At 33.2% G+C, this 15,127-nt stretch overlaps 1 protein-coding gene across 1 annotated transcript in view; it reads right to left on the minus strand.

The window, feature by feature from the left end:
- The window catches only part of LOC138700988 (partitioning defective 3 homolog), a 467,315-nt gene extending 453,420 nt beyond the window's left edge, over positions 1-13,895 (minus strand). Inside the window, exon 1 of the mRNA XM_069827453.1 lies at positions 12,973-13,895. Within this exon, the coding sequence (XP_069683554.1) occupies positions 12,973-13,092 (120 nt within the window). The 5' untranslated portion in view covers positions 13,093-13,895. The remainder of the gene's footprint in view (positions 1-12,972) is intronic.
- Positions 13,896-15,127: the final 1,232 nt, after the last annotated feature.

Genomic DNA, 15,127 nt, shown 5'->3' on the forward strand with positions numbered 1-15,127 from the left:
TTTCAACTCATAAGAGCATCTTTTGTTTTATTCGGTCATTTTTAGGGATTTTCATTTAATTTCGCCCATAAATCCACATTATTAATGTAAAATAATGTTTATTTCTTTTGATATTTTCTTTACACATTTTGTCCATTAATACCCATTATTTTGTATAATATTTTAATCGTTTTTCTGCACAAATATTGCCATTTTAACGTAGTACACCCCATGTAATGGATCAGTCCAACCACCCTTTCAATATAGACTCCTCTATACCTGCTAATTCCGGATAAGAGTGGCCTTGTGGTGGACTACATGGAAAGTAAAAATAAAGTAAATCCATGGTGCTACAGCCCATGAAGGGCCAAGATCGACCAGCCGACTGCTGACCTCACGTCCACATGCCGAAGCAGAGGTGAACGATCATACATGGAAACTACATCAGGTAAAATAATTAAAGTGTACTACTTAGAAAGTAATAGTAATATGCGTTACAAGAGCGGTATGTTGAAGTTTTCATGTTCGAGGAAAAGTTTGAAAAAGCGAAACGTAGTTGAGCTTTTTTAATTTCCGAGAATTGAAAGAAAACATACCGCTCGTGTATCGTACATTATTTTGTGCGAAGACCGTTTATTACATACCTGAAAGAGGAATTTCTAATTAGTTGCAATGAAATCTCCATCTTGGTTTCTGTTCAATGACGGCAAATTTTCAAAACAAAAATATCTATCTTCAACATTGTTGCTTTAAAATGTTTTCTGTGATTACTATACTCCAGCAGGCCGTGATATACGTATGTCTTTTTTTTCTCCCAGTCTATGATGAGTCTGGAATCTTGTTGATTTTTTCACGGCTTCCTTAATGTTACTTGTATCACGAATGCAGTAACTTTAGTGGAGTTGTAGAGTTTACTTAATTTTTGCAAATATTTAAAAACAATAATTAACAGTGCAATTTAGGTGAAATTGCAGTGGTAAGTTTCCAATTTATAATTATTACTATATTGAACGTCTCTAAAAATAATATGTTAAAAGCCTAAAGCAGTAAAATCAATATGTCACTTAAGCGGTAAGAAGAGGGAAATTGTTATGTGTTTTAGTTTGGGAATACTGAATGTGGAATTTTAGACTTTCCGCGGATTGGTTTTGTGCGGAAACCAAGCAAATACGCACGACCTAGCACAAAATTTAATTTAATTACTAGTTTAAATATTAAGTAGTACAAAACCTCTTTTCCTATAAGTCAATTATGTAAGATCAATTTTCGGGCATTTTCAAGGGCATTTTTTTTTTAAGATTTTTAAGTCATAAATGCATTGTTTTTAGGACTTCTTTCATGATTTAAAGGTCATCAAAATCCTAGCCCTACTGATCAGATTATGTTCTCGTGAATCTCTAACACTGAATCGGAGATCTAGTGAAAGTAACAATTTGAGTGATTTTAGAGTCTGCAAAATAAGTCTGTGAGTGAAGAAGTGACTCTAGGAGTAACAGGAGTGATTGGCGAAAGAGTCACTGAACGGTTGATGTAGTAAGAAACTATCCATTACTGTAACAGATTTGGTTTCATTACCGCAACCGATGTCAACGTGGAGATTTGAATGCGCGTGTTGCCTTTTAATTGATGTGATATGTCACCAGCAAACAGACCGGTTCAATCCGCAGGTCACTCGAACTGGGTCGGACAACAGTGTACAGTATCTCCTGAACAAGCTTGTTATTCAGTGTTACAGGATTCAGACAGACAGCTATTTTACAAGCCGTGGTCTATTAGAATTTCAAATCCAGTAATTTCTTTTGAGAAGATTAACTCCATACGTAGATGAAATTATTGGGGATCATCACTGTGGTTTTAGGCGTAATAGATCGACCATTGATCAGATTTTTTGTATTCGACAGATATTGGAGAAAAAATGGGAGTATAAGGGTACAGTACATCAGTTATTCATAGATTTCAAAAAGGCATATGACTCGGCTAGGAGAGAAGTTTTATATGATATTCTTATTGAATTTGGTATTCCCAAGAAACTAGTTCGATTAATTAAAATGTGTCTCAGTGAAACGTACAGCAGAGTCCGTATAGGTCAGTTTCTGTCAGATGCTTTTCCAATTCACTGGGGGCTAAAGCAGGGAGATGCACTATCACCTTTACTTTTTAATTTCGCTGTACAATATGCCATTAGGAAAGTTCAGAATAACAGAGAGGGTTTGGAATTGAACGGGTTACATCAGCTGCTTGTCTATGCGGATGACGTGAATATGTTAGGAGAAAATCCACAAACGATTAGGGAAAACACGGGAATTTTACTTGAAGCAAGTAAAGCGATAGGTTTGGAAGTAAATCCCGAAAAGACAAAGTATATGATTATGTCTCGTGACGAGAATATTGTACGAAATGGAAATATAAAAATTGGAAATTTATCTTCTGAAGAGGTGGAGAAGTTCAAATATCTTGGAGCAACAGTAACAAATATAAAAGGCACTCGGGAGGAAATTAAACGCAGAATAAGTATGGGAAATGCCTGTTATTATTCGGTTGAGAAGCTTTTGTCATACAATCTGCTGTCAAAAAATCTGAAAGTTAGAATTTATAAAACAGTTATATTACCGGTTGTTTTGTATGGTTGTGAAAGTTGGACTCTCACTTTGAGAGAGGAACAGAGGTTTATCGGCAACAACAATGATAGGGCTTACCGAAATCGTTGTTTTGGACATACATTTATCTGTCTGTGTGCATTCCGAATATGTCCTGCTGAATTATTGGTCCGATTTTTATTTATATTCATTATACACTTTTCAGAGGATTTTTTTTTTCTTAATGAATATAGGTAGAAATGTTATACTGGTGCCAAATGAAAATAAAACTCTCAAAATTTTTCGCCTGTAAGATTGAGGCACTGAACGAAATAAAAGACGGTAACAATCGAAAAAAATGCAATAAATTTCATTGTTACTTTTAATTATACAAGATGGATGTCCAAAGAAAACTGCAATGTGTTTTGCGTATAACCCCAAAAACCTTTCACTTTCATATCAAAATAGCATTAATATGTATAATTATTTATGAAAAATAGTCACATCATGGCATTCACTATAATAATATTTCATTTCTAATGGTAATAATGTCATCAAACACCTCAACTTTTGTAGTTTTTAATATCCAATACACAGCTGTACCCAGAAAATTACACACCGCAGAATCAGACCTGTAAATTATTTTTAGTAAGTCTTGAAGTTTTTAATAACTAATTTAATTTGAGCTCTAAATATGTCAGCAATCCTGCAGGTCATGGCCTTCGTGTAATAGCCTATTGTTTATTGTAGTGTGTGTTTTGTTTTATTGTGAAATTCAATTAGTTCTCAAAACTGACGAATGATGGATTTTGGGAACAAGGAAAATTATGTAGGATAACTAACGCTTCACTGAGAGTGAATATTTTTCCGAAAATCCTTGGATTCCAAGCTTCAAAATGACGGGTCATTCATTAAAATCCGTTCAGCCGTTTTCCCGTAATTTCCATTACCAGTTCAAATTATATATATAGATTTTTTAGGCTCTGAACAAAGTGAGGTATTCTGTTATTATTGTATTATTTATGCAATGTTAATATCATGCATTATTCCGAAAAAGTAAACTCATCTGTTAAACAGGAGTGTGTAACATGCATCGCAATAAGGTATCAGATGATTGAAGGCTTTAAGATATATGTGTCATATGCAGAGACTAAGAAACAAACATTCTCATGGGAGCAGATAAAAAAGTTAATATTTTTTCTTCCACCATGTTAATAATGTCAAAAGAAGTGCTTATACAAATTTTGGCCACTCGACCGCAATTACGAGGGCCGTAAAAAATAAGTTCGCCGGGGACCGTTAACAGAAAGAAAACAAAACTTCATTGGAAAAATTAATTGCTGAGCTATTTTTCAACATATTCCCCATCGGAATTGAGGCATTTGTGATATGTGTTCGACAGGGAGGTGCACACGGCTGTCAAACGCTGGTTCGATCCCAGGCGGCTGACTTCTATGACACAATGATACAAAAATTGATTCCATGTTATGACAAATGGCAATTCCAGTGGGGGATATGTTGACAAATAGCGCAACAATTCCTGTATCTGTTTCAATAAATCTTTCCATGCAATTGTGCTTTTTTTCTGTAAACGGCCTCAAGGAAAATCACTCTCAGGACGGCCTCATAATTGCGGTCGAGTGGGCAAAACTTGTACAGGGACATCATTCTATTTTTACTAACATTTCTAATATTAACCTGGCTATACCTTTGAATCAACGATTAAGAACCGGAAACACAGTTTGCTACCTCCTTCCACGACTGGAGTTCGATTATACTGGCGTAATATACAAACAAATCACTTTACTAGGTATAGGAGGGAAGAAAAGTAGTTCATCCATTTACGTAAATTAGGAAATATCGCGATTTTGATTTTCATAATTTTCATTATGTTTTTGCTTAATCAAAATACAGTACAGTATTAACAATGAGTGTTTTCACTCACGAACTGAGCTGTCCATGTGGACGTATTCATTATGCAGTGTATATTATACTGTCTACAGCACATTAGCGTACAATATAGAGAATGAAGTTAAATTGAAAAATAATCATAATATGGATATTTAAACACATTTTTGAAAATGGTGGCCGTTCATTTCAATAGAGGCTTCAGTTCTAATGTGCATATTATCGCACTGTAGATTATTGTACGTAATGCCAATTACCAGGTTCGTACTTCGTATCAGTAATTCATGTTGAAATAATTCTGTACCTACTCTATAAAAGAGACCTTACGTACTTAAATTCAATCTTCACTTCTGTCCGATCCGAAAATATAAAATTACTCAGACATGCTATCTACTGTCCGTCCAAGTGGTTACGTCGCAGCGTCGTAGAAAGGGAGGAAATCACGTGACAGTTAATTAAACGAGGCCCTTTTATTTAAGTTATTTTAAACAATTGTATGGGTATAATATTACGTAGACGTCCAATTCTTAACAGAAATTAATGTTCTTAGAAAAGAGCTAAGACAGCCCAGCCACTAGCATTTACAGAGGGGCGAATAGAAGCAGGTGGGGGAAACCGGGATGCGACGTAGGCAAATGGAAAATGATGCAATCTTGAAAGCTCTTTCGTCACTGGAAAACGCGAACATATTTTTGGAACGTACTGTTTACTATGACCGTAAGACTACTATGACTGTATATGCGGTCTTGGATCTGTGTGGAGGACGGTTGAACTTCGTTAGTAGAAAAGATGGGAGTGAAGTACATTCAAAAACTCAGGTACAAAAAAAATTGAAGTAAAAATAAAATGATGTCCCTGTATATGCTTTAAATTGAATAGTAATCTATATAGCTCTATTGATAAATTGTTTGTTTGTAATTTGAAGTAGTTTGCATGATATGTATTATCAATTTCTGTATATCACAACTGGTTGAATTGTTTATGCCTTAAATTTAATTAACTTGTTTTGTATTATAATATAGCTCAACTTATGAATGATCGTTTGCGTTTGTAAATTTAATAATCTGATTGGCTATGTATTGCATACTTTTAGTAGAGCCATCGATGTAGCTCAGTCGGCAGACTCGCTGGGCTGCTGATCCGGAGCTGCGTTCGGGCTTGGGTTGGATCCCCCTTTGGTCTTTGGTTTCTTCTGAGGTTTTCCTACAGACGTGGGACTGAAGCCGGATGGTCTATGGCGAGTCCTCGGCATCAACCCCTTTGATGTGATTACCTGGTTGGGTTTTTCCGAGGTTTTCCCCAACCAAAAGGCAAATACCGGGTAATCTTTTGGCGAATCTTCGGACCTCACCTCATCTCACTACATCTCGCCAAAATATTGTAAAAAATTGTACAAAATTGTAAAAATTGTAGAAAATTACTAAATTGTAAAACTGTAAAAATTTGTAAAAATTGTAATTGTAATATTGTAAAATTTTGACTTGTTCCACATCTTAAAGCTTCATTGCTCATGTAAGATCTATGGAATAAAATAAATGAATGAATGAATAAATGTATGAATGAATATATGAAAGAATGAATGTATAAATGAATGAATGTATGAATGAATGAATGAATGAATGTATGAATGAATGTATGAATGAATGAATGAATGTATGAATGAATGTATGAATGAATGAATGTATGAATGAATGTATGAATGAATGAACGAACGAATGAATGAATGTATGAATGAATGTATGAATGAATATATGAAAGAATGAATAAATGTATGAATGAATATATGAAAGAATGAATGAATGAATGTATAAATGAATGAATGAATGTATGAATGAATGAATGTATGAATGAATGTATGAATGAATGAATAAATGTATGAATGAATGTATGAATGAATGAATGTATGAATGAATGAATGAATGTATGAATGAATGTATGAAAGAATGAATGTATGAATGAATGAATGTATGAATGAATGAATGAATGTATGAGTGAATGAATGTATGAATGAATGTATGAATGAATGTATGAATGAATGTATGTATGAATGAATGAATGTATGAATGAATGAATGAATGTATGAATGAATGTATGAATGAATGAATGTATGAATGAACGAATGAATGTATGAATGTATGAATGAATGTATGAATGAATGTATGAACGAATGAATGTATGAATGAATGAATGTATGTATGAATGAATGAATGTATGAATGAATGTATGAATGAATGAATGTATGAATGAATGTATGAATGAATGAAAGCAGAAATAGGAAAGATTGGAGAATGCTGGGTTTACAGTGAAAGACCTGTTCTTAGGCAGAACACTGAATGAACACCGAAAATCTTATGTTACAATTTCTAATGGACTTCAGCTTAATTTCAGCTTAGAATCACGAATGCATCTAAACTGAGTCCTTGCATAGAATTTCTCCGGCGTTGGCAGGTGGCGGCCAGTGCATATGGATCCATTGGCTGCTTTTCAAGGCAATCTAGACATTGCTCAACGACCTCAAATTCCATTGTCTGACGCAGGAAGGATGCTGGACTGGTTGCTATGACAACAAACGTATCACCATGGTGATCTCGCACGGAAAAAGTACACTGACGATATGATCCTGATTTTTTTTCTGTCCTCAACATTCACTCACTAACCAGTCACGTACAGTCCCTGTCAACAGTTCACTGACATCGATGTCAATACGTAACATGTCAGTCAGTAAGAATTACTTCTCTATTCAACTGCAGAAGTTATACAAGATCGGTTATTCCGACACTGTAATACTGGACAAGTAAGTTAAATGGAAAAACCACGTCACATCAAAGAAAAGAAAGCAGAAGATCAAAAATGTTATGGAAATCGCTAGATTAGGATCTAGGATTTCAATGCTCTTGCACTCTTTTTTTTTTCAACTGTATTCCCAAGAAACTAGTTCGATTAATTAAAATGTGTCTCAGTGAAACGTACAGCAGAGTCCGTATAGGTCAGTTTCTATCTCATGCGTTTCCAATTCACTGTAGGCTAAAGCAAGGAGATGCACTATCACCTTTACTTTTTAACTTTGCTCTAGAATATGCCATTAGGAAAGTCCAGGATAACAGAGAGGGTTTGGAATTGAACGGGTTACATCAGGTGCTTGTCTATGCGGATGACGTGAATATGTTAGGAGAAAATCCACAAAGGATTAGGGAAAATACGGGAATTTTACTTGAAGCAAGTAAAGAGATAGGTTTGGAAGTAAATCCCGAAGAGACAAAGTATATGATTATGTCTCGTGGCCAGAATATTGTACGAAATGGAAATATAGTAATTGGAACTTTTATAAAAGAGGAAAAGTTCAAATATCTTGGAGCAACATTACTGGAATTGGGATTTGAAGGCTTTCGGAATAGTCCGGTAAAGTACAACAGTACCATAACATTTTATTTTATACAAACCGATTGTATCAACATAAACTTGTCAAATGCGCTATAATATGTAACAAATACCAAAACAGCTATTTTTGTGGCTTGCTTACTCACTAACAAATGGCTTTTAAGGAACCCGGAGGTTCATTGCCGTCCTCACATAAGCCCGCCATCGGTCCCTATCCTGAGCAAGATTAATCCAGTCCCTATCATCATATCCCACCTCCCTCAAATCCATTTTAATATTATCCTCCCATCTACGTCTCGGCCTCCTCAAAAGTCGTTTTCCCTCCGGCCTCCCAACTAACACTTTATATCAGGCATGAGACGATATTAGCTCTCAATCACGGTAGAACAGCTCGACCTTGATCACGAGCGCATAGCGCATCCACTAAATAGCGTCGTAACGTAGAAATCAGGGATGTACATGTACATGCAGCGAATAAAGGTAGCAATTATTACAATAACATGGGTTACTAATTTTCTGGCTATGTAATAGGGCTAATAACTAAGTTATTTAATATACATGTACATATATAAACAAATCGCAAAGGGAAGGGGTTTTAGGAACAAAATGAGAAATAGGAAAAGTTAATTGTATGTAAACCATTTTCTTGTTAAAAGCAATTATTTATTATGTAAATATTTCACTTCATTGGTGTGTGATCTCTAAGTACTTTTGAGTATTTGTTTACAAAATAATGACAATATTGATTGAAATAGAGTATATTTACTGATTGATTGCGAAAATGTAGTCCTTACTCTCCAGTCGTGATTATGTAATGAGTTTTCTTAGAGTGATCTGTGAGATGCACGTAACACGAAAAAATAAATTGATTAAATTAAAATATTGAGAGCCATCGTAATTTTTGGGGTCTATCATTTAAGGGGATATGTGTGATTTTTAAAACTTCCACAATTTTCAACCAAAATTTGTGAAATCTAAAGAATATAAATAGATCTATAATACTACAATCTGTACACAATTTGGTGCCATAATGTCTAATAGTTTTGAAGTTATATATTTTTAAATATATTTTATATTGACATCACTAAAAAGACTCCTTGCGTCAAAATTTTCAAAATGTTTAATTCATATTTGCTCAAAATCTTGAAAATAGTTATGGGAATAAAAATTAATTAGATTTTTGAGTTCAGTCTAAATAGAGAGACATAATATATTTTTAAACTGCATGAATTTGCCATCACAGCATATTTAATTTTTTTATTATTTCTTAAATAACTGCAATGAATTTTGGGGTTACAAAGGCAAAATAATTGTATTTTAGGGGTACGCTAGCAAAAAAGATTGAATACAACTGCTTTATAGTATCCTATATTTCTTGTCTAATTTTTGTACGCTTTTAAAGACTCACCCTATAGAAATGCCAACAGATGGCTAGCTTATCGAGTTTCTTCTTCCATCTGACTATAAACAAATCGAACGGGGTAGAAATCTATACACAATGAGTAAAAAATAGCGACTTGTATTGGAAATATCTAAACAATTCTTTTACACAGACTACTTTCGCTGTACCTCGTGAAACGAGAATAATAGTAAAAGATTCCACTCCCTCCTTTCTCGCTGTAAAGTTCTTCGCCCCAAAGAAAAGACCCCGTGCAATGTGACTTGGACAGCCACCCCTCCGTTAGGGTGGTATACAGTTGAATAGGTCCACACACGAGAGGTACAGCTGCTTCCCCCCGCCAAGTTGTGTTACACCACCAAGATCAAGGGGTCGCAAAGTCGGACAGACTTGCAACGACCAAGAATGTGGAAAATGTTTAGCTACAAGACAGCTGAACATCAACATCTTTTCTTATCCCAACTCTATCGGAATTTTTCTTCCCATTGTTTGTATTATACAGTGTACATCAGGGTTCCGGTTGAACAGGTCAACTGGACTATGATAAAAGATTGCTGTTTTACATATTACAGAGTCGAATCCTGTACAATCTTGAATGTTTTATACAGCTGTCGAACTTTTCTTTAAACATTTATACAGCGATTTCCAAACTTCTTGACAGAATATTTTCCATTATGTAAGTTATGGCATTATCTACGTACTATTATTACTTATTTATATACTCACGTACTTACGAATTTATTTATTTACTAACGTATTTATTTGCTTATTTATTTACTGATTTAGGCCTATTTATTTCGTTAGCATTTTAATTGCTTGTTTACTTACAGTATTTACTTGCGTATGTATTTATTTACTTATTTTACTATCGTATTTATTTATTTACTAACGTATTTATTTGCTTATTTATTTACTGATTTATTTATTTTGTTAGTATTTTATTTAATTTCTTGTTTACTTACAGTAGGCCTATTTACTTACGTATGTATTTATTTACTTACTTACTAACGGTATTTATTTGCTTATGTATTTACTGATTTATTTATTTTGTTAGTATTTTATTTAATTTCTTGTTTACTTACAGTAGGCCTATTTACTTACGTATGTATTTATTTACTTACTTACTAACGGTATTTATTTGCTTATGTATTTACTGATTTATTTATTTTGTTAGTATTTTATTTAATTTCTTGTTTACTTACAGTATTTACTTACGTATGTATTTATTTACTTATGTACGTACGTAGGCCTATTTATTTACTTACTTACTAACGGTATTTATTTGCTTATGTATTTACTGATTTATTTATTTTGTTAGTATTTTATTTAATTTCTTGTTTACTTACAGTATTTACTTACGTATGTATTTATTTACTTATGTACGTACGTAGGCCTATTTATTTACTTACTTACTAACGGTATTTATTTGCTTATTTATTTACTGATTTATTTATTTTGTTAGTATTTTATTTAATTTCTTGTTTACTTACAGTAGGCCTATTTACTTACGTATGTATTTATTTACTTACTTACTAACGGTATTTATTTGCTTATTTATTTACTGATTTATTTATTTTGTTAGTATTTTATTTAATTTCTTGTTTACTTACAGTATTTACTTACGTATGTATTTATTTACTTACTTACTAACGGTATTTATTTGCTTATGTATTTACTGATTTATTTATTTTGTTAGTATTTTATTTAATTTCTTGTTTACTTACAGTAGGCCTATTTACTTACGTATGTATTTATTTACTTACTTACTAACGGTATTTATTTGCTTATGTATTTACTGATTTATTTATTTTGTTAGTATTTTATTTAATTTCTTGTTTACTTACAGTAGGCCTATTTACTTACGTATGTATTTATTTACTTACTTACTAACGGTATTTATTTGCTTATTTATTTACTGATTTATTTATTTTGTTAGTATTTTATTTAATTTCTTGTTTACTTACAGTATTTACTTACGTATGTATTTATTTACTTATGTACGTACGTAGGCCTATTTATTTACTTACTTACTAACGGTATTTATTTGCTTATTTATTTACTGATTTATTTATTTTGTTAGTATTTTATTTAATTTCTTGTTTACTTACAGTATTTACTTACGTATGTATTTATTTACTTATGTACGTACGTAGGCCTATTTATTTACTTACTTACTAACGGTATTTATTTGCTTATTTATTTACTGATTTATTTATTTTGTTAGTATTTTATTTAATTTCTTGTTTACTTACAGTATTTACTTACGTATGTATTGATTTATGTACGTACGTATGCCTATTTATCCATTTACTTACTAACGGTATTTATTTGCTTATTTATTTACTGCTTTATTTATTTTGTTAGTATTTTATTTAATTTCTTGTTTACTTACAGTATTTACTTACGTATGTATTGATTTATGTACGTACGTATGCCTATTTATCCATTTACTTACTAACGGTATTTATTTGCTTATTTATTTACTGCTTTATTTATTTCGTTAGTACTTTAATTGCTTGCTTACTTACACTACGTACGTATGTATTTATTTACTTCTGTAGTTACGTAGGCCTATTTATTTACTATCGTATTTATTTATTTACTAACGCATTTTTTTTGAGTATTTATTTATTTATTTACTGATTTATTTAATTTGTTATTACTTTATTTAATTGCCTGTTTACTTATAGTATTTACTTACGTATGTATTTATTTACTTATTTTACTAACGTATTTATTTATTTACTTACTGATTTATTTGTTTATTTATTTTGTTAGTTGTTTATTTAATTGCTCCTTTACTTACACTATTTGTTTACTTACGTAGTCTATGTATTTATTTATTTATAAAATGTATCGACCCATTTACTTATTTCTTCGTTTTGCCACTTTATATCTGTTCCCCCACTCATTTATATAATTCTGCAAACTACATATTTCTTTATCTATTCCCCTGTTTACATATTTACTTGGATGCTATGAATAGACAGAGAAAAGTACAGTATTTACTTCATCCTTCCCCCTCCCCCCTTTCATAGATCATTAACGCGCCAGTCAACACTAACTACAGCTCTCAATTAAGACGACATACCCCAAGGTAAAACGGTGAAATTTATGTGTCTATAACAATATTAATTTTAATTATAGCACTTTGTGACTACAAACGTAATTATATATACCGACGAATGTTGTCACACTTGTTGCATTCTTTGCGTTCATGGTCCGAAATAGCGAAAAGGTTTGCAATGGAAATCCAGTTGTAAAAATGCTATGATGTTTACCAATGACAACTAGACTATCTGTATGTTGGGCAGTAAAATCGGGACGATAGAGAGATTTTGGCGCCAATTCTTTCAGAAGAACTCTTCGCTGTCCTGAATTATTATGAAACAACTACATATCAACTGATAGCAATGATGTGAAATGTAGGGACATGTGAAAAATGGGGAAAAATCTTCATCCTCTTCGAGCAATAAGTAAACTGGTTGTAGTTCAAATTAAAGGTCCTTTAAATTCCCTTTTATAAAACGAGATGATCTCAACTTTAACAACAAAGAAAGAAATCAGACGTAAGCCTAGAAATCTGTGTACCAATTGTGAAGAACTGAAACATCGGATGTTAAGATTCGTACCAATTTTGAAGAAAATGAGTTATAAACATAGATAAATTAAGTTCTGCAGGCAATACAAAGTTAATAATATGCTCTAAAAATATGTAAATAAGTACATTACCTTTCCTGTAGCTTTCTTGTATCTGAGCGTCGCTTGCCGGATCAGGTCGCGAACCAAGATCTCTCCATCACCACAGGGGACCACAACGCGCACGGATCCGAAACAAACTGTGACCTTCATAGCAACAACATGAAGTTTTCATAAAATTATGACGTGTGTATGTCTGTGGGACGCACCTTCTTCTATGCAGGTGTCTTTTTTTTTTTCCGTTCTGGTTGCCAAGACAACTAGATGCACACGCGAATATAAAAAAAACACTACACAATTTTTCTTGTCAAAGAACTGAAGATAAAACACGATCGCTGATTACTTATAATTACGTATGAATGTCGCACTGTTTCCATGGTAAAATAGATGCTTTTATGTTTGATTCATATTTAAAAAAATAAAAGAAGGTGCACTAAGATTTTTTTTTATTATGAATTCACTTGAAATAAAATTTACTTAATAAAAACTTAAGTCACTTTATTCACACGCTTGCATTTGTTTTAAAAAATCTTCAGTAACTTTTTTTAAATCATGCATTAAAACACACACACAGTAATCAATTTGTAATACGTGTGTAGTATAAAACATGAAATCAATACGGTAACTCAATTTTAAAAAAAGATACGAAGAAAACGATACCACTACACAATGTACACTAAAACTACCTGGTGAATGCTATAGAATATGCCTTGTTTCTTTCTCTCTTTTTAACAGACACTTGTTTCGTAACGTCGAAAACTCACTTTTAAGTAAATTCTAACGTCCGCTTACACATGTTTAATCGACTTTACCGAAAGACGTGAAAACAGATGGAAATATACAAGTGTGAGCACATGTTTATTGTTTTCGACGTAATAAAGAAACTAACACGCAAGCCATATTCCTCTCTCCACAATACCTCCGCGTTGACTGCCCAGGCCACTTTTTCCGAAGCGGTTTCCTCCCCACTCTTTACAAACGCCTTCTTTCCCTCTTCCCCTCCTGTCGGGCTCATACCCAAACAACACGTTATGTATACGCCAATGGAAGGCAACATCAAACCTTGGCGTTGCTAGGGAACGAGTGCTTACCTGTCTCGTTGGAATGCAACTATGACCTAGTAGATCGACGCTGCCATCTGGCAGGAAAAATTTTATTTAAGTAGCGCGGGTTTCTTACGCTCTGTTGGTATATCAGGTAAAATTGTTTGTGAGGCCTTCGCTACGATAAAATACAACAAAATAATGGGAGACTTTAATACCAAACTATTTATAAATTTTTCATTCTCCGAAATTATTTATATTAATATTTTAAGAACAGTACTTAGCAAAATTTAAGTCTATACTTATATATGATACAATATTATAGATATATTAATTTGTTCTACAGAATTTATCTGTAATGTTGACACTTAATATATTAGGAGAACCAAGGTACGTAAACCAAGGACCCGGTTCGATCCCCGGGCCGGAGCGGATTTTTCTCCTAAAATATTAATATGATACAGTAGTTGGGGGGGGGGAGTGCTAAATCCACTATCGTAGCTTAGGTGGTAGCGCGCCTACCTGCTGATCTGGAGTTGTGCTCGGGCATGGGTTCGATTCCAGCTTGGGCTGATTACCTGATTGGAGGGGTTTTTTCGAGGTTTTCTCCAATCATAAGGGGAATGTCAGGTAATATATGGCGAATCGACTTCACCTCGCCAAATACCATCTCCCTACCATCAACTTCTTCATTGCTAAATAACCCAGTAGTTGGTACTGTGTAGTTAAATAACCATATACGTACAAAAGAAGGGATGAAGACTTTTCTATAGCACGCGACACTGAAACTTGCAATTTTTAAGTTCTATCGTGCGGAAATCTGACAGGTTAGCTTAGGTTAGTTTAGGCTTTTAGTACGCCTTGAATATACGAATCTGTGACAGGTTAGTTTAGGCTTTTAGTATGCCCTGTATATACGAATCGGTTAGGTTAGATTAGGCTTTTAGTATGCCTTGCATATACAAATCTGTGACAGGTTAGGTTAGGTTAGTTTAGGCTTTCAGTATGCCCTATATATACGAATCTGTGACAGGTTAGGTTAGTTTAGGCTTTCAATATGCCCTGTATATACGAATCTGTGACAGGTTAGGTTAGTTTAGGCTTTTAGTATGCCTTGTATTTACGAATCTGTGACAGGTTAGGTT

The sequence above is a fragment of the Periplaneta americana genome, chromosome 6, assembly GCF_040183065.1.
Source record: "Periplaneta americana isolate PAMFEO1 chromosome 6, P.americana_PAMFEO1_priV1, whole genome shotgun sequence".
NCBI lineage: Eukaryota > Metazoa > Arthropoda > Insecta > Blattodea > Blattidae > Periplaneta > Periplaneta americana.